At 39.9% G+C, this 25640-nt stretch overlaps 1 protein-coding gene across 1 annotated transcript; it reads left to right on the top strand.

Moving 5' to 3' along the window:
• The first annotated feature begins 5079 nt into the window (after positions 1 to 5079).
• On the top strand, positions 5080 to 20530 carry CTSC (cathepsin C). Its single transcript, XM_042808799.1, has 7 exons — positions 5080 to 5257; positions 6902 to 7047; positions 13299 to 13465; positions 13891 to 14046; positions 15137 to 15252; positions 18512 to 18643; positions 19386 to 20530. The coding sequence occupies exons 1-7, from the start codon at positions 5095 to 5097 to the stop codon at positions 19886 to 19888; spliced, it is 1383 nt and encodes a 460-aa protein (XP_042664733.1). The 5' UTR covers positions 5080 to 5094; the 3' UTR covers positions 19889 to 20530.
• The last annotated feature ends 5110 nt before the right edge of the window (positions 20531 to 25640 follow it).

Here is a 25640-nt window from a genome sequence, read left to right as displayed (position 1 = left end):
GAGCCCTCTTTTAAAACTCAGCAGGGCAGGGCAGGATGCAAGTAGCATTAATAGAAAGGATACCTGCTTAGCACTTTTAATTGCAAAAGTCTTTTTGTTTTCATTCTTTCTCAAATAGGAACACATTTGATAGAGAATTGGATTTATTTATTTACTTATTGATCAACTGCATTTTTCCCTTCACTGTTGGGGCATATACCTAAATTCAAGACAGCAACGAATTAATGTTTTTTTGGTCTGAAGTAGAAAGAACTTGGTGCAAATCAGTACTTTTAGCAAACTGCTGACTCACATCTCAGAATAAGAAAATATGCCAGAAGCCAGGGAGAAGTGGGTTAGATCACAAATTAATTAGTACTGTTGTAGAGTACAGTTGAGAACTGCAACAAATGCACTGCTGTGACTGCAGTGCTGAGATGGTGCCATTCCTCTTCTCTAGCTCCTGACTCCCACCAAAACCAGCAACTGTCCATCAGGCCACAGGTTAGCACAGTATACTGAACAGATGCAATGGAAAAGAATACTCCTTTTGTGGAAGATGTGTTAAGTTTTTTTTGTCTGATTACCTTGTTCACTTGTGGCTTCTCAGTCACTGATTCCTGGAAAGCCACAGATGCAGCCACTGGGTCTGGAGGATAAAGGAAGAGGCAGAGTAAGACTGTGCATTGCACTGGCAGCCTGCCAATTACACCAGCAAAAGCTTAAAACATCAAACTGCAAGCAAACATTGGGCGAGTGAAATGTGTGAGCATTTTAAGCAGTTACTGATTTGAAAGGAGACTGGCAAGCCTAAATATCATGGATTTCCTTTGAGGTTCATTATTGCTTTATTTGAACACAAGATGACACAGCCGTATTGCTGTCAGGATCTTTACATTTCATAGCTATCCATTTTCCCACCTGACCCACACATTATGACAACTAGAATAACAATTCAGGACACTCTAGATTAATTTAATTCCTCTCTTTTTCTCCAGTTCTACACATTGAGAATAATACTGTTTACCTACAGAGATGCATAGATAATTAATTATTTTATGTTTGTAAAACCCTTTGAAGGTTAATGAGTTCATATGCATCTGGCATTCTGGCAGAAAAGCTGTTTATATCTGATAAGAGATGGTTTTGAGAAGTGTCATTTCTCTTCAGTGAGGGCATCTCTGAGAAGGTCACTTTAAATTTATGATCTTCTTCACCTTTTTTTTCACTGATTCACAGGTCTGGAGTGCTCTCTAGCCATCATCCACTCAGTATCAGATTACATCTTCCTCTGCTTGCTTGCCATGCCTTGAGGAGATGTTTCAGGGCTCTCAGCTACTTGGCTGTATCTCCTGGGAGTGGCAGCCCCAGTCTGGACCCAATCACCCAACTGACACCTCCTTGATGTTTCGATATGCTGTAATAGTCTAAAGATTTAAATATCTAAAAGAAAGAAGACTTTAAACATGGGGTTCTTTACATTAAAACCTACTGAGATCCTGGTAGTTCTGAAAAAAAAGGGATTTTCATGTTGCTTTTAATTATAGTAATATTTCCAGCTATTCTGCCCTAATTGGAATATAAATTGGATATTTTAATGGTGTTTTACTCAACACAGAATTAGTAATATTATTTTAATAATCATCACAATAACCAAAGCAATACATTCCAAGTAAGCTCATACTCACATTTCCTAACTTCCTAAACAGTAGAGCTAATCCAACAACTCTTAAATCAGGACACGATTTCCCAGGAACATGAGATATTTGTTTATGTACACACATGCACACGTGCACGCACTCACACAGGCTACTTAGCCAAGTATTCTGTGTATCATCTTTCAGAAAAAAGTTGGCAGAAAAATAAGAAGTCAACAGTGGACGAAAGCCAAACAAACGGAGAGTGATATTTATATTTGACGTATGGGATCACATTCCACTATGATTTCCACCCTTGCAGTGTACTGTAGGTAAAAAATCTTGCACTGACATCCTTCAGATGCTTCAGCAGCAATCCTGGTGAGCGGTTTCTTTCCCTCAGCTCCAGGCATTCAGTTTCAGCAAGATGGCCTTTCAGGTGAACCAACACAATCACTCTGCTGTTACCTTAAGGATCAACTCAGTGAACTGATCCAAGAGAAAGATATTCTCCTATTCCCCTTCTTCTCCTATCCTTTTTACAGGTGTTTGTTTTTTTGTTTGTTTGCTCTTTTAATTTAGCTGTATCATTTTCCTCTGCACTGCTGACAGAAATGTTGTGACAGAAATACTTGTGAGAAATGGCATGCTACAATGTGAAGGAAGGAGTGATGTACCATGAGAACCCATGCAAATACAAAACCACAGACCCACATACTGTTACATTCCTACCCTAACATTATTATTTACATGATTAGTATTATTTATTGATAGTGGTTGCACATTAGTACCTTTTTTACCACTACAGTCAATAAAGAAAACAGAATGGGTTGGAGGAAGTATAGTGGATGTTTCTAAAAGGAATTATTTAAATAGAGTCCTTTCACACTGCTTTAGTTTTAGTATTAATTCCTATATCAAAACAAGTCACAAGCTCAAGGAAGAAGCAAAATTTATGAAAAAAACGTATTTCTCTACCTACCAGCTACAAGTTTCATCCATGAATTTAGACCTCCTAGGCACAGTGCTGTCCATCAAGATGGAAGACAGAGCTAGCTTCAAAGTGTGCATAATTTAGATAACTACATAGAGTATGTAATTTAAGTAACTAGCACAACAAAGTGAACATGGTAGTAATCTGCAAACATTGCTAGTGCACACAGGACCTGTTGAGTCCTCTCTACAACCCTCACATACACAGCTCTGTTAACTCTGTTCATAAATCTAATTTCCATAATTGCTAGCAACTGTGTTTTTCCAGTTAATACATGTCTTCCCTCAAAACAAAGCAGCTTTAAAGGTGCAACAAATGATTATCCATTAGCTACCACATCAAAAAAAATTTCCAGAAGCAAGACTTTGTAGTTTCACTGTAAACAGGATTAGTTCAATCATGCCTAAAAGCATACACTACTAAGCTGGCTCAAGTACATTGCAGTAAAAAAAAAAAAAAAAAAAAAAAAAAAAAAAAAAGAGGTCACATTTTATACTGAGATAATGATCATGTATGAATTAATGCTGTGAAAAATATGTCTTTGAGTACAGATCTTCACTTTTTATCAGTGTGTAATTAGGACATCACTCTTGCAGAGAACCGTCTGCAGAACAGAAACACCTGCCTTAGTAAGGAGTTAATATCAAAGCCTACACGGGACCACAGAAATGTTTTTATTCTTGCATCTTTCCAAAACAGACACAAGAACAGGCAGTCCCCATTCTCATGTTATGTTTTGTTTCTGTATTTTTTATGACTAGTTCTGTTGTATTGTGCTACCATCTTCAGTGGCAGTGGAGGTGATGATATACTAACAAAAGTGCAGCAGGGCTGGCAAGAAGATAGCATTTTTTAATTAGATAGATACAGTTGAAATAAGTGGATAGACTTTTGTTGCACATGGATCCTTTTTCAGTTCAGTTTTGCCTAACAGCAGCTTTTTATGAAGCACTCCACACATATAATCGTGTTCTCTCCTCTAAAGTTGTGGATGGCTCATTACCAGTCAGGTCATGGTTAGCTCCCCAACTGGGGAACTGACCTGACTGAATAACAACCACACCTGGGGCTTGAGCTTCCAGGATTATTGTCAGGCAGATTGCTTCCTTACATCACTTTACCACATGATCACACAAATCTTCCACTTGTACAGTCAGTGACAGGTCAGAGTGGCCAGCACTGGGACTGGCTAGAAATAAATGTTTTATTGGCACTGCTGCCAAAATTCTGATTACAAGCATTCAATATGTGGTGAGTTAATCTTAACATTTGTTAGCACTGAAGGAAAATCTTCCTTTTTTCCTGTACAATCACTGCTGTCTGTGCAGCTCTCCTGAGCTAGATTTGGTGAGTGCTGGATCCTTTGATGAGCTCGCTAGCCCAGTAGAGGGATATTCACTATTTTTTGTTTGTTTGTTTGTTTGCTTGCTTGTTTGTTTGTTTTCTGCAGGATTTAAATGGTTTATTTATTTCCTAATTTTACTTTTTCCTTCCCAAGGAAAGCCTTCACTTTGCAGGAAGCTTGGCCTTTTTTGACTTTGCCCTCAAACTCAGTTCTATAACACTGCTAGAATAGAGACATCTTCCAATAGATTTGATAACATTTCTCTTTCAAGAGAGCAGGTAACAGCTTACTGGAGAGTAATACAAAGCCCAAGCCTGTTAACCAAACACAGAAAATGTCTTGTGTGCATGACACATGCAATGGTACTAATTCAGGGCTGTATTTCACTGTCAAAATCAGAGGTATGTGCATTCTTGTGAGTAGGGGAGGGGTTTCCCCATGGAAATAATTAAATCTGAATTACTAGCAGAGACAAAGCATGCCTCAAGGGACAGTGACTGCACCACCTCCCTGGGCAGTCTGTGCTCGCACCTCACCACTCTTTCTGAGAATATTTTTTTCCTAATATCCACCCTGAAATTGGCTGCCCTTTTTGGGTAGGGGGACTCCTTTCTGAAGAGAGTGATAGGGACTTCAGGTGCTCCGAGAAGGTTCGGGTTGGATAGTAGAACACGGGAGCGTTCAAGAACTGTGGAGATGTGGCACTGAGGGACATAGGTTAGTGGGCACGGTGGGGGTGGGCTGATAGTTGAATACGATGATCTCAGTGGTCTTTTCCAATCTATACATGACTGTATAATATCTTGTGGGGTGATGTCCTTTGGTGAGGGAGGTGCACTTTGCAGGGTAGGCTGTTCTTTAGGAAGGACGTTTTTTGTGAAGGAGAACTCCCTTTAGAGAGGAGGCCGCCTTTCAGGGCGGGAGAGGCTTTCAGATGAGGAGGAAACGCTTTGCAGGCAGGCCGCACCCACAGCCCAGCGCGGCCCAGACCCCCACAAGCTGCGGGCGCACAGAGCCGGCCCCTCCCGGCGCAGCGCCACCGCTGCGGGGCGGGCCTACGTCTAGGCCCGGGGGCGTGGAAGCGGTGGGGCCGCAGGGCTTATTTCAACGGCTGCAGCGGCGAGTGTCGGCCCGGTGTCATGGCGGGTTGCGCGCTGCGGGCCGTGGTGGTGGTGTTGGCGATGCTGCCCGCGGGGCTTCGGGCCGACACGCCGGCCAACTGCTCCTACGCCGACCTGCTGGGCGCATGGGAGCTCCGCGTCTGGCGGGCCGGTGGCCGCCACGGCAACTGCTCGCAGGCGGGTGAGAAGCCGATCCCGTCCTGCTCCCTTTCCCTGGGTGGTCCGGCCTCGGGGTGGTGCAAGGGAGCCCGTGAGCTGCAGCGAGAAGCCGGGGGCTGAGGAGGGGGGGGGGGGGTAGGGTTCTGCTGCTTGGTGCTGGGAAACTGAAACCGGTGGGCAGGAAACATGTGGCTGTGTGCTGTGTTTGTTTAACAGCCGGCCTGTTGGCTCTCTGCGTGCGACACGGCTCTCTGGGTGACTATAGTGGGCAGCCCTGTTACTGTCCTTCAGGTGTTTTAGTGTATTTTCGATTCGGGTTCTGCTAGGTGTTTTAGTAGAACTAGTGCCCCATGCTGCCTCACTTCTTCCTTCTTCTCGGTTTCAGTTGCCCTGCTGAGCTCAGCCTCACGCAGCTGTGAAATGTGGTGTTGCTCTCTGGTGTTATACATGGCTGAGAGTTCGCCTGGTAACCTCAGGAGGCAAAAAAGCAACATTTCTCTCGAGGGGGAGATAATAGCTCGCCATTACAAGTCATCACTTGATTACTGTTTGGCTATTATTTGAGGAGTAGTTAATACATAGCATCCAAGTAGTCTGATTGATAAGACCAGGCAGGTGGCAGGTAGGTGCCTGGGAGGTGAAGTTGGTACTGGTGGGGTTCAGAGCATTGGGGGTGTTCATGGACAGCTGGCTTAATGTGAACTGCCAGTGTGACCAAGGAGGCTGTTGGCATCCTGGCTTGTGTTGGAAATAGTGCAGCCAGCAAGAGCGGGGACACAACCTGCTGTAATTGGCACTAGAAAGGTTACACCACGAATGCTGTGTTCAGTTTTGGGCCCCTTACTACAAGAAAGGCATTGAGGCCCTGGAGTGTGTCCAGAGAAGAGCAATGAAACTGTGAGGGGTCTGGAGCACAAATTTTATGAGGAATGGCTGAGGGAATTGGGATTGTTTAGTCCGGAGAAGAAGATATCTTATTAGTCAGGGGAGATTTTAGTCTCTACAACTCCCTAAAAGGAGACTGTGGCAAGATGAGGATAGGTCTCTTCTTCTAGGTAATGGTGACAGGATGAGAGATAAAGGCCTTAAGTTTTACCATGGGGATCCAGATTAGGTATTAGGACAAAATTATTCTCAGAGTGGTGAGGCATTGGTGCAGGCTACCCAGGGTGATGGTGGAGTCACTGTCCCTGGAGGCATTCAAGAAATGTGGAGATGTGGCATTGAGGGATGTGTTAGTGGGGATGGGTTGAAGTTGCACTAGGTGATCTTAGTGGTCTTTTTCGATCTTCATGATCTTGTAATTACCATGAGGTAGTGTGGTGTCCATCATCTGAAATTAGGTGTTTAAGGGGAAGATTTGTTGCTAAACACAGTGTCTGAGTTGTGTTACAGGTTGTGTTTAAATAGGTTGATGTTTTCTTGCAGCAGATTTTTGGTACTGCTGTTGTGGCTAATTAAATGTGCTAATGTTGTCTAATGTTAGAAAAATGAGCATGTGGATGCACTGTTAGGTAAGTGAGGTCCCTACTGCTGTATTTATTTGATGTCTTTTTTGCAGGAAGCTTTATTCAGTGAGCATTGTTTAGCATTTTTGTAGTAAAATAAATTATATGCTTCTACTCATTTTTAAACTTCAGTGTCGTCTTTACAATTGTTTTTGCAGGACCCGTGGAAAAAACAGTGCTTGTGAATCTTCAGAAATTAGATGTGGCCCAGGATAGCCTGGGCAATTTTGGTTTCTTCACTTTGATTTACAATCAAGGCTTTGAAGTTGTGCTAAACAATTACAAGTGGTTTGCATTTTTTAAGGTGAGTTACCTTGTGTTCTGCATCACTGAGTGTTGCTGTAGTGGCCTGTATTTGAGTTTCTCCTCACTTGCTGAGTGCCACAGTAGAGCAATGGGAGCACTTGGTTTTCTTCACCTCTAACTTCTACCTGGATAATCAGGCAAATGGCTGTATTCTTGCATTAAAAACAAGACAAAAATGGTTGTTATTTGCTGGGTAGGGAGAGGAGAGCAGAAGTAGTAGTATTTGAAAAATCTCTTAACAGTGCTGCTGCTTTTGGTTCTGGGTATGCTTACAGCAGTTGTTTAAAACCTTCATGAAACTGACTCTCCCAGTGGCTTAGAAAAAAAGAGTTGTTTCAGTTTTCTTTCTGACATTTTGCGCTCAAGTGAAATATCAGACATAATTGCTTTTATCTTTCCTTAAAGATCTTCTCAGTTGCATGAAATATGCCATGTTCACTTTAGAAAGGTCATTTACTCTCCCAGCTGAAGGATTTCTAAGAGCTTTAATACCAGAGCAAGTCTTAAATCTGGAAGGAACCTTCCTTGAGTTTTCTGTTGTTTTCTGTTTTTGTTTTTTATTAATTCTCCAGTCCCTCTTAATGACTTCAGATCAAGTTGAAAACAGTACTGTCAGTAAGGGCAGGCAGAAGACTCAGTTGCTGAGGGGCACTCTGCTGCTTAGCTAATGAGCAGCATTATGAATCGGAAGGGTGACTTGAAACAGTCTGTGGGATGACTTGTCTATTTGGGAGATGGAGGTTCTATGCAGCAGGACTGCTCAGACACTGAGTGCAGTCCTCAGCAGGGGGGGTGAATGCATTTCTTCTTCACTTCGTAAGTTGTGGTCTTGTTTGGTTTTAGATGAGTCAACAATAAGCAGGCCTTATCCTAGCATCCTAGGATCTCTGAACATGGGCTGCCAGTAAGGATGATAATGAAGTGACTTTTGTTTCATATCAGCTTCCTGGGAGCAGCTGTTTTGAAGCTGGTGTTACCTGTTAAGAAAAGTGGGCAATCTTATCTTCCAGGAGGAAGATAAGAAATGATACATGAGGCTCTGGCTGAGCTGTAATGTCCTCCATAGCTAAAGTAGTCCACTTAAGTTTAAAGGCAAGGACAACAGGTTTTAAAAAATTAACAGTGATACTGTTTATGTGTTTGTTAAGGAACTTTTTATGGTAGGAATGCTGTGTAAATCAGGGTTTTATACATGAGCAAGAGCAAAGTTTGAGAGAAATAGCTTACTGAGATGCTCTCAATCTCAAAACAGGGACACTAAATTGCCACGATGCATATGCCTCATAGGTTTGGTAGGCGATGCAATAAAAACTGCTGGCTGTGAGGAGTAGAAGAGGGCAAAATGGCCTCTGAAACATCTCAGGTGGGGATGTTGCCGCAAGATTCACTAGATGCGAGTGCCCACCTCAAGAATTAGGAATTACTGCTTCTGTGAGGATAGTGGACTGCTAGATGTTGTAGGTATTGTATCCAAACTAAGGCTTTGAGTCTAGCAGGTGGAATTCGGCAGATGTAGGTAAGAACAGCAAGGACATTGTAGGTGAAGGATATTTGACCTAACAGGCTGGGAATCATTAGGCTGATACTTTTATATTGAAATGCAGAGGTATTATCAAAATAATTGTGAGGAACTTAATCACGGAAACAACAACCTGCTCCAGAATAAAGAGCTGTCTGGCACCAACTTGAAGGCAGCCTTAAGTCTGTGAAGGCTTTCAATTGTGAAATATCTTCCTGGAAGATGAGCTTGTAAGTGCTTTGATATGCAGGAGTGTTGTTAAACATTATACCAAAAATACTAGAATGTGCCCAAAGGAGAGCAGGACCCAGAGATCCTGAAAATGCTAGGAATCGTAACTTAGGAGTGGCTAACTGGTTTGTTGAACGTAGAACAAACTGCTAGGTGACCTCATTTCTGTCTGTGAGTTCTGTATGAAAGGAAGTCAAGCAGTCCTGATCTTTTATCTCTGGTAGCCAATGATAGAATGCTGTAGGGAATGGCATGAAGCTGTGTCAGGCAATGTTCAGACTGGATATTAGAAAAAGTTCTTTACTGAGGTGGAGGTTGAGTCCTGGAACAGGCTTACCAGGAGAGTAATCATGGTCCCAAGTCTCTCACTGTTCAATAAATATTTGAACAGCACTCCTTGATATGATCAGTCTCTCGGGACACCACATGGGAGCCAGGAGTTGGCTTCAGTGACCTTTGCAGGTCCCTTCCAGCTCAGGATATTGTATGATAAAAATGTCATTGAAAAAACTTGCTTATAGGGAACTTGAGGAGGTCATCTGATTCGACATGCTGCTCAAAAACAGAGTGAGTCAAATGTGCCTGAGCAGTAGCAAGGCACAATAGCTTGTGTTTCATGACCATGAAATCCATTTGTAAATAAATGGACTCATTAATTGTTTTGCAGTTGCTTTTGGTATTCAGACATAGCGAGCTAGTTTGGACCATTGTGTAGTAGTAAGGATTCCATCAGCAAGAGGTGCTTAAATGCTTATTTCCTTAAAAATTAGAATAAGGATCCAAGTTGGTTACCTTCTGTATAATGTTTTATTCATGTTATTGCTGTAAAAGAAACCACAGATTACTAAGAAGCATGAGGAAATATCGCAGTGCTTAGTGAATAATATTTTTTTTTTTTTTTTTTTTTTTTGCAAACAACTCATTGACTTTGTTGGGCAAGAATCTGTAATACTGTCCATCACGTAACTACTATTTCACAATTGTCTGTGGAAACTTGGTCAGGCTGTTTGCAAGGTTGCAAGGAAGAACTTCAACTTTTGTGACATCTGTCTACTTTAAACAGATTAATAATTAATTATTCCAATAGTTATGAAATAGAAATAAAAAATACTTAGTCCTGATAAAAACTGAAAATGTGTTTCTATCAACTGCAGTTTGCATTCATCTATTGTAAAGCTTCTAGGGGAAAATATCCTCAGTATGATGCACACTTGAGAGCTTGTTTGAGGAGTGGCTGCTTATTGTTTAAAATACTCATATGATTTGCATCTGAAAGTTATTTAATCATAGCCAAATTCATCTGCTTAGGCTTGGTCACAGTCTGGTAAAATGGGCTGAAGTAAAATGCTAATGGGAAATTTTGGAAGAGCTAAATTGTTTATCCTAGCATCTCAGTGAATTAGGCAATTTTTCTCTTTCAAATACTGATGTAGTTACAATTATTACATTAAAAAATGCTCTGGAGTTGGTCTCATTTGATCCTCAGACTCCAGATCTTCTGAAGGAATAGCAGAATATCAGAAAGCCTTGCATGTCTTTTGTCATAGCTGAGAGTTTGTGCTTGTCAGGAAAGCATTCATCCTTTAAGATCTGCTCATGAACTTCTGGTTCACTGCAGTTAAGTTACTTGGCTAAAACCCCATTACCATGACAGAACTGATAAACTGTCCTGATTGATCTATGATGTTTTAGCACTTTCCTCATTCAGCAGAGCTGAACAGCTGTATTTCATACAAATGAATAGCTCTATTTCAGCCAGTAATGTTTCAAGCATGGGGGCTCAGTTGGTGCTAGCTGAACTTTCAGTGTAATTCTTCAACATTAAGCAAAAATAAACTTCTAATAAAAATTTTTCTAAATAAAAAGAATGATGATATTTTGTCTAAAGTGTGTCTCTAGCTGTGCTACTACACTAAGTGGATATAGATGCAGCTTGTTCATTGATAATGCATGTTTCATTTGGGTTTCTTCTAGTGGTCTTGTTCCAGTGACTTACTGAGCCCTTCCAAGTTATTCAAAGATCTCACTGACTTTACAGGTTATTTGTTGTTCTACCTGGGGTCTGTGGACGAAGGACTCACTACACAGAGTGGTTTGGATGAGATTACTATACTGAACTTGGATGTGGGGTAGCTGTACTGACTCCTGACAGAAGCTTTAGCATCTTGCTAAGGGACATGATTTGGCAGAGAGTTGTTGGGGTAATACAGTTAGGTCGTGGTTGCACTTGATGATCTTTAAGGTCTTTTCCAACCTGAGTGATTGTATGATTCTATGTTCTTCTTTTGCTGGATGATGTGTCTTCTGAATGCCTCCAGAATCCTTACAGGATTTTAAAGTGTCTTTTGTTTTAAGTGATTACAGTAGCGCAGCATAAAAAGCTAAAATGAGCTGAAATGGAAATTAGAACTTCCTGTTTTGATTATTTCATGTCTCTTGTAGTACTTGCTTATTGTTAAGGCTCATGCATTGGAGAGAGACAGTGTCCTAAAAATTGTACGGTTTGTCCCTTAGACAAAGTGATATTACTTCAAACTTTTGAGTTGTATTCTAGCAGGAAAAAAAAGCCCCAAAATGATAACAGTGAGAGGTTTGTTTTTTTTCATATTGAAGTGTTAGCGTTATTTCAGCTGGGGAAAAAAATAGATCATAAAGTATTTCACTATACAAGGTAAGCTTTTTCAGCCTATGTATACTAAGCTCTTCCAGGCTCACTTGGTGACATTTCCCTCTCGCAGGTTTTTCTCCCATTTCCCAACAATTGCTGAAATAACCAGTCTAGACAAGTGGTAGTAATTAAGGTTTAAATTTCAGGATGTTGGAAAAAAAAAAAGTCTGAATGTTTTTACTCTGTTGCTGAAATCTAAATAGTAGAGTTGCTAGTGCTGTTTAATTCTTCAAGTCAATTGAAAGTTTATTTCTGATGTCATTAGCTGGACTAGCTTACTAGCAAGGTGTGCTTCTGCTGTTTTCCCAGAGTGTAAATGTGAATGTATATATCTCTAAACTGCAGAATGTTCTTTGTAGCCAAGGAAATGCAGATGTAGTTTATATCTGCTTGCATTTTATATCAGGTAGCAACATAGCACTTGGTTCTGATAGTCTCAATTTTTGTTTATTTGCACAGTAAGGTGTCTGCTGTCCTATTCCAAATTGAAGTGTACTCCTGATGTTATAGCCCATAGGCATGCTTGTAAATTTTCATTTCTTCATCATGCTTAATGTAGGTGGCAATCCTCCTGCTAGAATGTGAGTAGGGTTATGGGCTGAACATTGTCAGCAGTAGCTGTAAAAGGGGATGGGATAGCAGCCTGGGTGTGCTGCAGTGCTGTGTCCAGTAAGGTCTCTATCCTTTCCTTCTTACCTGTTAGGGAAATTAAAAACTTGCAGAATTGAAACATGCTGTTTTTACCAGCAAGACCAGTACACATACAGGGTGGTTGGGCTTAGTCTAGTTTAAATCTGTTTAGAGGCAGTACTGCAAGTCACTGCTTTTTTCAGTGAAGAGCCTATGAGCACCATTCTGTTGAAACACAGTTCAAAAATCCGTGTGCAGTTGTACATCTGCAACTGTTGGATGGAATTTAATGACGTATTCTTGGATTAGGGACCTTGTATTCTGTTGAAGTAATCTGTGGTTGGAAGAGTCAAGCTAAAGCTTTTGTAGTACAAATTTTCAATCTCCTGTGTGACTTAAAGCAAAACTTGAACCTTAGAAGATGAGTATAAAAACTTTTCTCCCCCCAAGACATTCTACTGTCACAGAATTGCTAACAGGAATTTTTCATGTTGTAAACCATGTTAAGCAGAAAGTTTTACTGAATCTGTTAGGAATTTGTAGTTGAGCTTTTACTAACATTTTCCTCACCCACTCCCAAATTTCTAATGAGCTGCCTTCAATGAATCATCCTTTTTTTTTTTTTTTTTTTTTTTTTAAATCTCATTTTGATAGCTGAGGTGAAACTGATTCTTTGTGCTCTTTTACCACAGCTCAGACTTCAAGCAGTTGCAAGGCATCCTACCTGCTGCTCTGACTTGTGGAATAGAAATGCTCTAGTACAGTTTTCCCTGAGATGTTTCTAATGTAGTAACATGTCATCCTGCCTGTATTTGATTTTCATGCTGCCACAAGTCTTGGCTTCTTTTAATAATCCACAAAGACCTTGGAAAGAAGGCTAAATATTAAGATGCCTTTTACATTATAGCTAGGAAGTAACTGTTCAACCCAAAGAATTACATAGTTAATACCAGTACTAATATATGGTTTGTTGCTGTAAGTGTAAGTCACAGCCCAGCTGTCCTTTAGCAAGTTGATGAGGATTGTTTTCATTAATCTGCTTAGTGTTTACTTGATGCTTTCTTCTGAAGTTAAACATAAAGTGGGTTGATCTAGAATGTTTGGCCACTTTGTCTGAAACAGAAGGAGCATCTGGGTGGGTAGGCTACTACTGCTATGCTAACAAATGTGTGTGTTCAGTACAAGTGTAATCTCTTCGCAGTATAAAAAAGAAGGCCAGAATGTAACCAGCTACTGTAATGAGACTCTGCCAGGATGGGTGCATGATGTACTTGGCCACAATTGGGCTTGCTTCACTGGACAGAAGGTTTCTTCATCTGCCTCAGATGTTCATGTACACCAACTACCTCTCCAGAAACTTGGAGGAGGGTAAGCAACAAATATTTTGCTAGGTGAAACATTTGGCAATTGTGCTTCGGGTTTCTGCAGGTTCATTCAGCATGGTTCAATTTTGTGACTGGAAATAAAGTTAATTCCAGTGATAATGTTCAAAGATGGGGGGGGTTGTGCCAGCCACATCACACATGGTCCTTCAGTCTGTGTCTTCCTGCATTTTCTGTTTAAGCTGATTGAGCTGAGCTGATTGAGATGACTGTATCTAGGGAGTTATGGGCTGTCTCAAATTTCAGAAGCCTTGTCTTGATAATATAATTGCATAACTCTTCTGCCTAGTAGGAGGCTCTTCCAGAACTACAGCCTTCTCCACATAAAAACATTTACCAAATTAAATATTTCAATTCCAGTCCTTTTTTTTTTTTTTTTTTTATTGTACTGTTTTGTTTTTTGATTTGCAGGCTTTCTAGCAGACGCTTTGTGCACAACTTTGACTTTGTAAATGCTATCAATACTTACCAGAAGTCCTGGAGAGCAACAAGATATGAGGAGTATGAGAATTTTTCTCTGGAAGAATTAACAAGAAGAGCTGGGGGTCTCTATTCCAGGACTTCACGGTACTACAGCCTTTTGGTTTGCTATCAACAGCTATACCCACTGCTGCAAAGAATATGTTCATCTTTATGCTCACTCTTCCTATCTGGGTTTAGGATAAAAATTTAGTGTTTCAAGCCCTCTAGCTCGGTTTCATGGGGTACCAACTTTCTCGTCCATTTGAATACCAGTTCATAACATGTGCTTTCTCAAGCAGCTGAGACAAATGGAGTCACCTCCCCTTTAATCTTGCCCAGTAACTTTCTGGTGAGCTTCTACATGCAGAGAAGAAGGAATAGGAGTAGTCTTGGATAGACTGATGTGTGACATTGCAACCATCAGCTGCTTACTTGCCATTGGATTCAGCCTCTGCATGGCTGTCTTCCTGGTTCTGCTGGTTTATCATTGCAATTAAAAAGCTGGGAAGTGCATTACCTTATTAAACGTGGATGAAGATTTTCTAGGGTAAGTCCTTGGTTACCATGGCAACCTGTCTTGCCTGCAGCCAGGGTCTTCCATAATTGGACTGGAGTGATTTCTCAGTTTCAGTGAAGTCACCCAGAGAGTATATTTAGGGTCCTACAGATCACATGACAGATTGACAATAAGAATGAATGTGGTTCTACATCACATCATTAAATCTGCAAACTGGAAATTTTCAGTTCCTTTTCTTGATGGCTGCTTCTCCTTTTAATTCTTCCATTTTCTATTCTGACGCTGCTGTGAGTGGAGTGCTACTGATTCTTTCCAAGCTGTAGCAATTGTATGTTTTTGTTTTTGTTTTTTAAGAATGTCATAAAATGTAAAAATTGATTTGGATGGAGTATTTGTACAGTTGCTGAGTTTACACCTCTGGTTAGGGCAAATACTTTAACTAATCTGCTTGTAGATACTTGGTAATACAGTTCCCTTTGGGAAGGATCTGAGTAGGTCTTGCATCTTGTTGAAACTAATCTTTTGAGATGGGCACTTATTCAGCATAGATGGAGGCTATTTCAAATTGTTTAGTGTGAAACTATGAGAAAAAGGATGGAAGGTGACAACTGAGTGTTACGTGTTGTTTCCTTACTTAGCGTTAGATTCTGTTACTTAAAAGTGTTTTCTTCTCTTTAGGCCGAAGCCTGCTCCTCTAACACCTGAGTTACTCAAAAAAGTTTCAAGCTTACCAGAATCCTGGGACTGGAGAAATGTGAATGGTGTCAATTATGTCAGCCCTGTTAGGAATCAAGGTAAAATAAGTAAATATATATACATGTGAAATATACTAAATCCCCTTTGATGTACTCTGTAGTTTGCTGTTAACAGGGTTTTATCTTACTTGCATAGTGTCTTGCAATTGGTAGATTGCATCTTTACTGTGACTAACCTGTGGAAACTTTGTGGATCCTGGCTGACAGCACTGCCAAAATACAATGTTGTAGTTATGTTAGTGCTGTTATCTTAGCAGTGTCTTTTGCTGAAGTAAAAGCCAACACCACAGTGCCCTGCATAAAGACAGCTGCCAAGCTTTGTGTGATAATCTCAGTCATGGCTTTCTGCGTGCTGACAGAACTGACGTGCACTTAATTCTTTTCCTAATTCGTGCTGATAGCAAATTATCATGTAACATTATCCTGCAGCATTAATTAATAACTCATGAAAATTGTCTGTACTGCCCTGAAATCTTATCAGTTTGTGAACTTCAGCAATTGCTTAAGTAGTTACTTGCAAGATGAGATGTTATTTGCTGTGAAAGGTATATGATAGATTACATGTAGTGTGCCATGTGCTCAAAATAGGTGTAAACATATACATAGACAGTGTCCTCTTCCTTAGGCATTTTGATGTGAGATACTTGTTCTGTTTCCCAATTAAATAGGTACGTATTGAAAGCCAGATATGCGTTCAGTTTATGCATGTCTTCCCTGTTCTAGTAGAAAACAAATTTCTACCTTCAACTGGATAATTTCCAGCAACTTTGAAGAGCAAAATGGATTTGTGTGGTGGAGAGGGAGAGGGTTACTTATATAACTGGATCTACATCTACAATTTAGTTCTGCCAAATTCTGCCTGCTAGATTCCTGGTAGAAAAAAGCATAGAAAGTCTTGTGGGAGTTCTAGATCACAGGCTGTCACATCACATCGCTGAAGGATGGTAACAGGAGATGATACAGTCCTGTACTTTCTCCTGATGTGAACTGGAAACGTCCCAAGAGCTGTTTAACTTTCCAAACTGAGGAACACTCAGCCTGAAGGTTACTTTTTTCCCTTTGTGTTGCTTCAAGGTTTCTCTAAATGAGAATGTTCTGCTGCTTCCAGTAACAAAAGTGCCTGTGGTTTTTGTTTTTTTTTTTTTTCTGTAAGCTGAGAAACCATGCTGAGTATATTAAATGTCCGTGGAATATGCACTCTGCTCCATTAAATAAGAATTTTAGCCTTCAGGCTTTCAGAGAGCAAACAAACAAAAAAACACCCAACAACAGAAAAAACTACTCACCAATTAAGTTTGTAGATTGTGATTTTTCTGAGGCACTGAGCTCTTGATTTGAAATGATTATTAGGTGACTAATCAGAACATGACACGATGGAGAAGACTGTAAGCGGTAGGAAGCATCTTGTCTGGAAGATGCAGAGAGAATTGCATGAATTAAAAGATTGTGGTGTCTCAGGTGTCACATGCTTGTGAAGTCACTGCTTTTTATCTAAGGATATAAAATAAGCTTGTGAACTGAACAAGAATTAAAAGATAAATTTTTGTTCATTGTATAATACTTTGAGACATGGCAGGCTTCATGCAACTACAGTTGTCTTCGATGGTAATACTTAGAGCCAGCTTATAGAGCAGTAATGGCATCTTTCAGCCAAGATGTGGATCATCCTGAAGACAGCTCTGCCATTGCTTGTTATCAAATTTACTGGACAGGAGAGGAGAGAAACCTAAATATTTTGTTAGCCTTAGCATGCAATTCCTATTTCCACCAACTTCTGCAAGCTTTTTTTTGCAAATAACAATGAGTGGGAAGTCTGGTCAGCTGGTCATTTCCTGGATGCTGTGTCCCCTCCTTATTATTCCTCAACATCTATCAGCCCTTTCCTACAGAGCAGGTGTCAACTCATTTGGCTGAAGCTTTAATTGTGTCTGAAGGAGAGAATTTCTAGAAAGCCTCAGGAAAAGCAGCTGTGAAGTTGACTCCCTGCTGCTAGTGTGCTTTGCACATAAAGAACTGCACAAATAACTTTATGATCAGAGTTTAAAAAAAAAAAAATTATATATCTTTTTATATGTAACAACCACCCCAGCAGATTTCAGATTGAAATGATTGCATTGATTATATGTCGAAAACACAACAAAGTTTTCTGTAGCATGGCCCATCTTGGATGCTGTGTCTGTACAATGGCACCTCTCACAGATTCAGCTAGCCCTGCTGGGCAAAAAAAAGCATTCTTCTTCAGTCTGATTTTGCCCCTTTAGACGCGCTTCTAATTCAGTGAAGGTGCAATTTCACCAAGTCTTGCTTTTGTTGTAGCTCTGCTTTTACACACCTACACAGTTCAAGAAAAACTACTTTGTTTTGTTCCTTAAGCCTCCCTCCTTTTCATAGCTCTGCAATTCTTGACTTCCCTACTGTCAGGAAACAAAGGGAAATTGGGCACTGTGGTGACAATCAGATAAAATAGGACTTCATCCAAATAATTGTCCTTCCCTGTGATGCATGTCATTCTACTTCTAGAGGTTTTCAATGCGCTACAAAAATTTCCTAGGGAGTGAAGAGGCCTAAAACTAGAAGCATTACTAAATTTTGTTCCAAAAGTAGGAGACTTAGCTCTTTGCCAGGCAACAGAAGGGAGATTTAAGTGCCTTGGAAAATCCAGTGTACAATTAGATGTTCTTAGGGAAATAAAGGGAACTGGGATGAATATACAGTATCAAACCTTTATACCACTAGACTCTTCAAAGTGAGTTATTTTGGGGGTGGTTCTAGAAGTGGAAGATTTTAACAGGAGATTACAGCATAAAATACACTGATAGGTTGAAATAGTCTAGAAAAGATTTGTCATTGTTAACTTAAAATAGTTCACTGCCCATCAGTGCTCCTTAAAAGGTTATAGCCTGAGGCAGTAGGTTGTGAGGCTTCTCTGCTATAATATGGTCCCTCTAGATTCATTCAGGGTGAATAGCATTGATGTTAAATGATACTGCTGAAAAATCCTGAAGAGTAGAATATAGTCTGTTATTCTGGAATAACTTGGTGTTGTTTAAAAAACAAAAACAGTTGCTAAAGCTGCTTTGAACAAAACTGCTTACAAGCTTAAAAGGTAAATGTATGCTTGAAGTTCTTGATCTGTCAGTGTTCAACTTATAATCACTATGTTGGTCTGTCAGGTTTTAACTCTTGTCAGTGCAGTATAGTCATACTGGTACCTGAATGCAGGTGACTCATCTTGTTTATATGACTGACTGCTCATGTTGTTTTGTGGTATTTTTTTGTTTTTTATTCCTTTCCTTAGCCTCGTGTGGCAGCTGTTATGCGTTTGCCTCCATGGGCATGCTGGAAGCAAGAATACGTATTCTCACAAACAACACTCAGAAGCCAGTCTTCAGTCCCCAACAGGTTGTATCTTGCAGCCAGTATTCTCAGGGTAAGTACACTGGTGCACATGAAGTTAACTTCCAATAATAATGATACTACAGAAGTACGTTCAAAACTTAGACACCTTCGTCTCGCACATGATTTTGTTCTGTTGTCAGAATAATCTGGCAAACTACACATTATAGTACTTTTTTCTTTATTTTTCTGATAGTTAAAAATATATGCTGGAGTTTTCAGCCCACTTTGCTATTGGGGGGTGGCACTGGACTAGGAGTAGGTGGACTACATACTAAGGATGTTACTGGATTTTAACTAGGCTCCATCCTCCTGACCAATCTAAGGAGTTGGGCTGAAAATATATCTAAGTTGCAATGCAAGCCTAGATAGAAAGGAACCAAGTGTCCTGAAAGCATATTCAGAGAGAAAAGGAACATATGGGGAGGGGGAGACGAGCAAAAGCAGTGACTAAGACTTTAAATTTTCAGAGGAGAGAACCCATGCTGTAACAGCTTTTTTTTTTTTTTAACATATAATCAGCTGCTGTTCATGATGTCAAGAGCAAATTGTTGAGGAGGTGGTCCGTGTATTAGAATATTCCCAATACAGTTCCCACTGTTCTCTGAATTTTTTGCGTGTAATTTAAAAAGCTAGCTATAGCTAACTGGAATATTAGAATAATTGGAGGCACTGCATCTTCAGTACTGTAATCTAAAAGTATTCCAGGATTTGAGTGGCAATGTCTTCCATATCAAATAACTTCCCAAGGGAATAACCAGGCATTTCTTGTTTAGGCTGTGATGGTGGCTTTCCATACCTCATTGCTGGGAAGTATGTCCAAGACTTTGGTGTGGTGGAAGAGGACTGCTTCCCTTACACAGCTCAAGATTCTCCATGCTTGTTCAAGCGCAGCTGTTATCACTACTACACTTCTGAGTACCACTATGTTGGTGGTTTCTATGGAGCCTGCAATGAAGCCCTGATGAAACTTGAGCTTGTTCTGAGTGGGCCAATGGCTGTTGCCTTTGAAGTTTATAATGATTTCATGTTTTATAAAGAGGGAATCTACCATCACACTGGGCTCAGGGATAACTTCAATCCTTTTGAACTGACCAATCATGCTGTCTTGCTAGTAGGCTATGGTAAAGACCCAAAAAGTGGTGAGAAGTTCTGGATTGTCAAGAACAGTTGGGGCACCTCATGGGGAGAAGATGGTTACTTCAGAATCCGTCGTGGCACTGATGAGTGTGCAATTGAAAGCATTGCAGTGGCTGCCACTCCTATTCCAAAATTATAAATGCGGAGGTCTTCATCAAGTGCCTTTGAGAAGGAAATTCTCATTTATGAGAGCATACCAGTTTTAGAGGATGGCTAAAACCCATTCTCTAGCTTAAATGAGCTTTAATGATGTTTTTCAGACCAGAGAAAAAAGTTTTGCTAGGTGAGGACTCTAAACTCTGCACTGAGTACTGTAGGCTTCTTCTCTGGAGTCTAACAGTTGATCACCTAGAATGCAGTTGGCAGTTTGTTAACAGTGGTGATAATTATTAGTCACAGGATATACATTTTTCTGTCACCAGTTTTGTGGTTTTTTTTTTTTTTTTTTTTTTTTTTTTTTTGCCATGGACAATCTTGAACATCACAGCAGGTGCTGTGATAATCTGTAACTACTCTGAAAGGACACTGTAGTGCCTTCTCAGAAATCATGAAGTCACTGCAGTTAATAACTTAAGTGTGTGTTGGGGAGGGAATGGGCAATTCTGCTGATTGAAGGGAAATTTTAAAGCTTTAAGTGTCCTGCAAAAGCTGCAAGTCAAACTCTTATGATGATGAAAATCAGTTTTGTGTTTTGGCCTGTTACTAAATGCTCCAGTTCTGGATTTCACTGCTGTACTTTGCAATTGATCATCTCAGAGTTCAATAAAAATTATCCCACTGCTATAGTTGTTTGTAATTGAAGTAGTTTTGAACTTGTTAAGGACTTCTTGCTTTAGCAGAATGTATAATGACTGGGAAGGAAGGTGAAAGCAAGGAATGAATTAAAATCATCCAAGTGAAGCCAAGGTTCTTACAGCTATGTCAAGTAAGGTTGGCGGTGGCCAGGAGCTGAGTAGTCCTCGCTGAGTAAACTGCTGCTCACATGAATAGGTAGGAGTGTCCTGGAGATGAGACCTAGTTTCATATGTGGAAGAAAATTTCAGTTATCTGTTACAGTAATAGATGCCCAAAGCAGTATTTTGTATATAAAATATATTCAAGGACATGGAGAACTTTATAAGTGGGTAAAGTGTTAGTGACCAAAATGTCTCATTTAAATTAGGTGGGAAAACTCCTTTTTACTTCACTTTTCCATGGAGAAAATACATAGAACCATACTGACAACAGTCTCCAAAATAACATGGTGTCATTTGGGTCACTTTTAGCTGGGGTCTGTTGTGGGTGGGGAAGGAGTTTCACCTTGTTCCTTCCTGAAAGGTTTATTTGATGTTGCTGCAAACTGAGATGCCCTGTGATGACTTAATTCTGTGGTAGTGGCTGCAGTATACTGTGAGGCTACACAGTTGTCCCACAGATATTTTTCTGAAATACACAACCAAGCATGGTGGCATGTTTTCTCTTTTGCTTCTCCCTAGACCTGAACCCTATTCCTAGGGAAAGCGCTGGTATAGAAGCACTAAGAAAATTGTTCCTGAGGTGTGAGAGGCAATACTACTTTTTTCTTGCCTTTTATGGTGGGGAGGGATGGTGGGGTACAGATTTCCCTAGACAATGTATGCACAGCTTGTGTCTGCTATGTTACCATGCATAATAATGGTGTGATAGTTTATGTGGTGGTAAATTTCTCTCAGTAAACTACCCCACATCTTTTATCTGGGGATTGATTTGAGTTACACTAATAAAACTAAAGCTGAAAATTACTTGAAACTGAACAATCAGGGATAGAAGAAATTGTCTGCTTTCATTATGAAAGAACGGTGCTGGCTGCACTGTAATGCCAGCAGCATACTGCCTGCTATGTTGGTATTATAGCTGCACAGCTTGACCTAATTTGGATGGCTGCTTTTCTATACATAGTTATGTTAACACAGATACAAACTCTTGTGAGGTATGAAAGATGATCTGCTGTGTATAAATGATCTGCAGGCTTATTCTGTCACCTGCAATTGCCTGTGGTTTCACTATGGAGGTATAATGTGTTTTGAATATTGATATTTGAATATGAAATGCATTCAGAAGTGTCTATTAATAAGCAGCTATCTTCATGAGTTTTGTATAGATGTGCGGGGTTCTTAGATTTCTTTAACATCTCTAGTACTGTTTTGAAGATAAGCTTCAGAACAGATACAAAAGGTAGGTCATCCTTATTAGTTTTACAGTCCATCAACCATTAGAAGACTGGATCTTAACTCATTATCACCAAGCTGCTGCTGACAGTTGTGGCACTACTAATATAAAGACATGTTGTTCACCTTGATTCATGTTAGCTACATCTTCTGAATAAGATTATATGTTCTTTTGTTTGAAATTTCTGTCTTTCACTCCTTGTGTGTGGCAGCTGCATTGGTGTTAATGTGAGCTCTCAGGGCTGTCTGTCACCATCACTGCCACCAACAACTGTCATCACATGTGCTTGTCTGCTTCTGACTATCTATGTGGATGTCCCTGTTTTCTGTTTCAAAGTTGCATGGAAAAATGTCAACCCATCAGCTTGATGGAGCTGGTTATGTGGCCCACGTGACATCTGTATTCTCAGCTTTTGTTTGGGATTGTGAGGCCAGGCATAGAAATTATGTCTTGCAGCCAGGTGCTGAAGAGCAGATGCGTTTTCTTCCCAGGGGCCAAAAGAAATGCAACTGCAAGGACTAATAAACGTTTCTGTAATCATACAATCACAGGATATTCTTAGTATGCTGGGTTGCAGAGAGCAAATCCTTCTGGTATCCTGTGTTGTCAGAAGTAAGGAAGTGTGGGTAAGCTTGGCTATAAGTACAGAAGACAGCGAAAAACATGCTGCCTACAAAATGGAGAGGCACAGGTCTCTGCAACTTCACCTTTTCTAAGAGGCTGTAGTTTGTTCAAATGGTTTCTGTCTATGAGTGATGTGTTAAATGGAAGAAGCTTGAAATGAGAAACAAGGTATCACCTAGGAGAATAATTGCACATTTTTTAGAAATTGTCTTGCAGTGAACAAGTAGGAGCCCAATCTATTTAACTCATGAAAAGAAAGTTAATAGATAATGTCATGGTTGATAATACTTTCAATGGAAACAGCTGATTGTCAGCCCAGCAAATGTATTAAAAATTCAGTGTTTTGAACCTGGATATGTAAAAAGGACAAATATAATTTAGCTGTTTGGCAGCAAATATTGTAAATACGTAAAACCTATTGAAGGCCATGGTGGTGTTTCCATCTCTGGAGCTGGATCATTCTGTACTTCAAGCATTTCCCCTGGTACAAGAACTGCACTGGGGAATCTAGTAATTGGTATTTGGAGGAGACCTTATCTGACCATAATAATTCATTGCTGTGATCTGAGGACGTGAAATACAAGGTGACTTTTAGCTTCCAAAATTTCCTGTCTAACCTGACATTACATGCTGCATCAGAAATGACAGAAGAGGCTTTTTCCTAGATTTATTTAAACTGCTAAAACTGGGGCTAAGAGTTTTACGAGTTTTATAGATCCAAGGGTCTTGGGAAGAAAAAGAAAATCATAATGTGCACCAGTGGATATTATTAAAATAGCAAACTTGGGAGAACATGATACTCTGATAGCTTCTCTTTTCTCTCCTTTAATGAGCTGCAGTCAAATCTGTTGCTCTCTTTCCACTATTGCTGGAGACTTGAGAACTTGTTTGTAAAAAGAAGTTAAAACCATAGGACTGCTTCAAAAGGTTCCTGGGCTAATGTAGGACTTAGTGTCACCTTCAGGAACATTAATTTGTGTACCTCAACTATTTGGCTTTCAAAATGTGATTACAAGAAGTTTGCAGGTATTGCTAATGGAAAAGCTGCAAGGATGTAAGCTGGAGAATTTTGACACATTTCTTCCTCAATTCTTATGTTTAGAAAAACACAAATGATTATTTATTTTTTTTCTGAGATGCAGAAAGATGGAATAACAAAACATTTTTTTCAGTGGTTTCATCCCTTTACCAAAATGTCCAGTTTTAACTCATTCTTGACAATCGCTGCTTTCCTCTCCGGAGTGTGACTTTTTCCACTAAATCATACGTTGCTTCAGAAAAAAACGTTGCTTCAGAAAAACCACATCTAGCATATGTTAAAATTCTCTTTAGGATGTGAAAGCTATCATTGCTTTCACTTTCACCTCAATAGGTGGATTATATTTAAATTTGACTCTGCTCTAGATCATCATGAGTGATAAAGACACCTTTATATAGCTGTGGCTAACTTAACATTGTGTTGAAATTGCATAGCCTCCAGAATTTTCTGAAGAGCAATGCCTGGAGCCTGCCAGGGCTGGGATGCAGTGGTGGACTAATGAATGAGGAGAAAGGTTTTGGGGCTCATCTGCACTCAGATCTGCCTGTGAGTTAGGAGGAGCTTCAGGGTGTTGCAGGAATAGGACAAGAGTATTGAAGGTCCAATTCCTGCATGCATGGCAAAACTCTGTTCATGGTATCTGCAGCATTAAGTTCAGCATATGGTGATCTTGGTCTGTGGGTTAATGGGAGAGACATTTAAATTGTAGGTGCGGAAGTGCTCATCTTTGTTAAGTGTGTCAAAGCCACAGCCTCCAACATACACATCAGTGCTGTGGGAAGTGAAGTAGCACTTGAGTTGTAGAGTGACATGTAGAGGATATGTCAGGAAGCCTGTGGGTAACACACTTGAACCCATGCTGGTTCACTAAGACTGGTTTCCCCCAGTGCGTATATTGTGCATGTGGATGTCTTTTAAAAGTAAAGTTGAACACAGTTTCAAGCAGTGACTCAAGGAGAGCCAAAGCATATATTAAAAAAAAAAAAGAAAAAACAAGCAACCATATTCTGGATGCTATGGGAATCATGTGATAACAAAAAAAAAAAAAAAAAAAAAAAAAAAATTAAAATTTTTTAAAAAAAAAAAAAAAAAAAAAAAAAAAAAAAAAGTGAAAGCTTTGACTACAGCATGAAATAACAAAATGTACTTGCCTACCCCTTCCGAACAGTAAGTTTTAAGCAAAAAGGCTCTCACTCTCCTTGCCTGAAACCCAGGGTATGTTGTGTGATCAGAAGAAAGTGTCAATGACTTTGTAGTTCAAGCAAGCTGATATTTCCATGCTGGTTGCTATGGTTTCTAGAAGTGGCTTTAAGCTGAAGATGTGCATGAACATGTATGTGCATGTTTAGATTTCAAAAAAAGAATTACTAGTGACCCACAAAATTAAATTGAAGGTTTCTTCTCCATGTGATCAGGTGCAGAATAGTAATAGAACATCATTTTTTGTCAGGTCTCTCTGAATGCCAGATAAGGCAGGATGGAGAAATGCTGAAACCTTTTTTGTTCAGTCTACTGTGGAACAGGCACGTACATATATACAGATTTTTTTCTGTATTTGTTTGAGGCAGACATACATTTCTGCCAGTTATTCCTAATCTCTTCAATTGGATTAATTGACTTGATCCTGCAAATGCCGTTTAGCATGAGGTGCAGAAGGTAAATGAAGCTCTGTCTCACGGTACATCTTGCCAAGATGACAGCTTGGTTCTTCCTTCACCCAGAAAATGTTGCTATTTGCATTTCAAGAAATATACATAGGTTTATTTTTGAAGTGATCTCTAAGATACCTCAGTAAAGGATTAAGGATTGTGTAGCAGGGCTGATGGCATTTTAGCAATACCACAGTTTTAAGCATTGTCATAAGCTTGAAAATTATTAAAAATGATATCTTTGCCTTAGGAGAATTTCAGTAGTTTGGAAAGTATTGTGCATTCTTAAATGTCCAGCAATTCCAATCTTTATGCTCTGTGTCTAATAGTGGATTTTTTTTCCCCAACATTAACCAACTGTATAGAATCCTTGTGATGTATTTAGAAAGGAA

This window comes from Centrocercus urophasianus, unplaced genomic scaffold, assembly GCF_019232065.1.
Source record: "Centrocercus urophasianus isolate 14NV4802_14NV808 unplaced genomic scaffold, USGS_Curo_1.0 seq_1, whole genome shotgun sequence".
In the NCBI taxonomy this organism is placed as follows: domain Eukaryota; kingdom Metazoa; phylum Chordata; class Aves; order Galliformes; family Phasianidae; genus Centrocercus; species Centrocercus urophasianus.
Note: the sequence above shows the minus strand (reverse complement) of the source record. Positions and strands in the feature narration are given on the sequence as shown.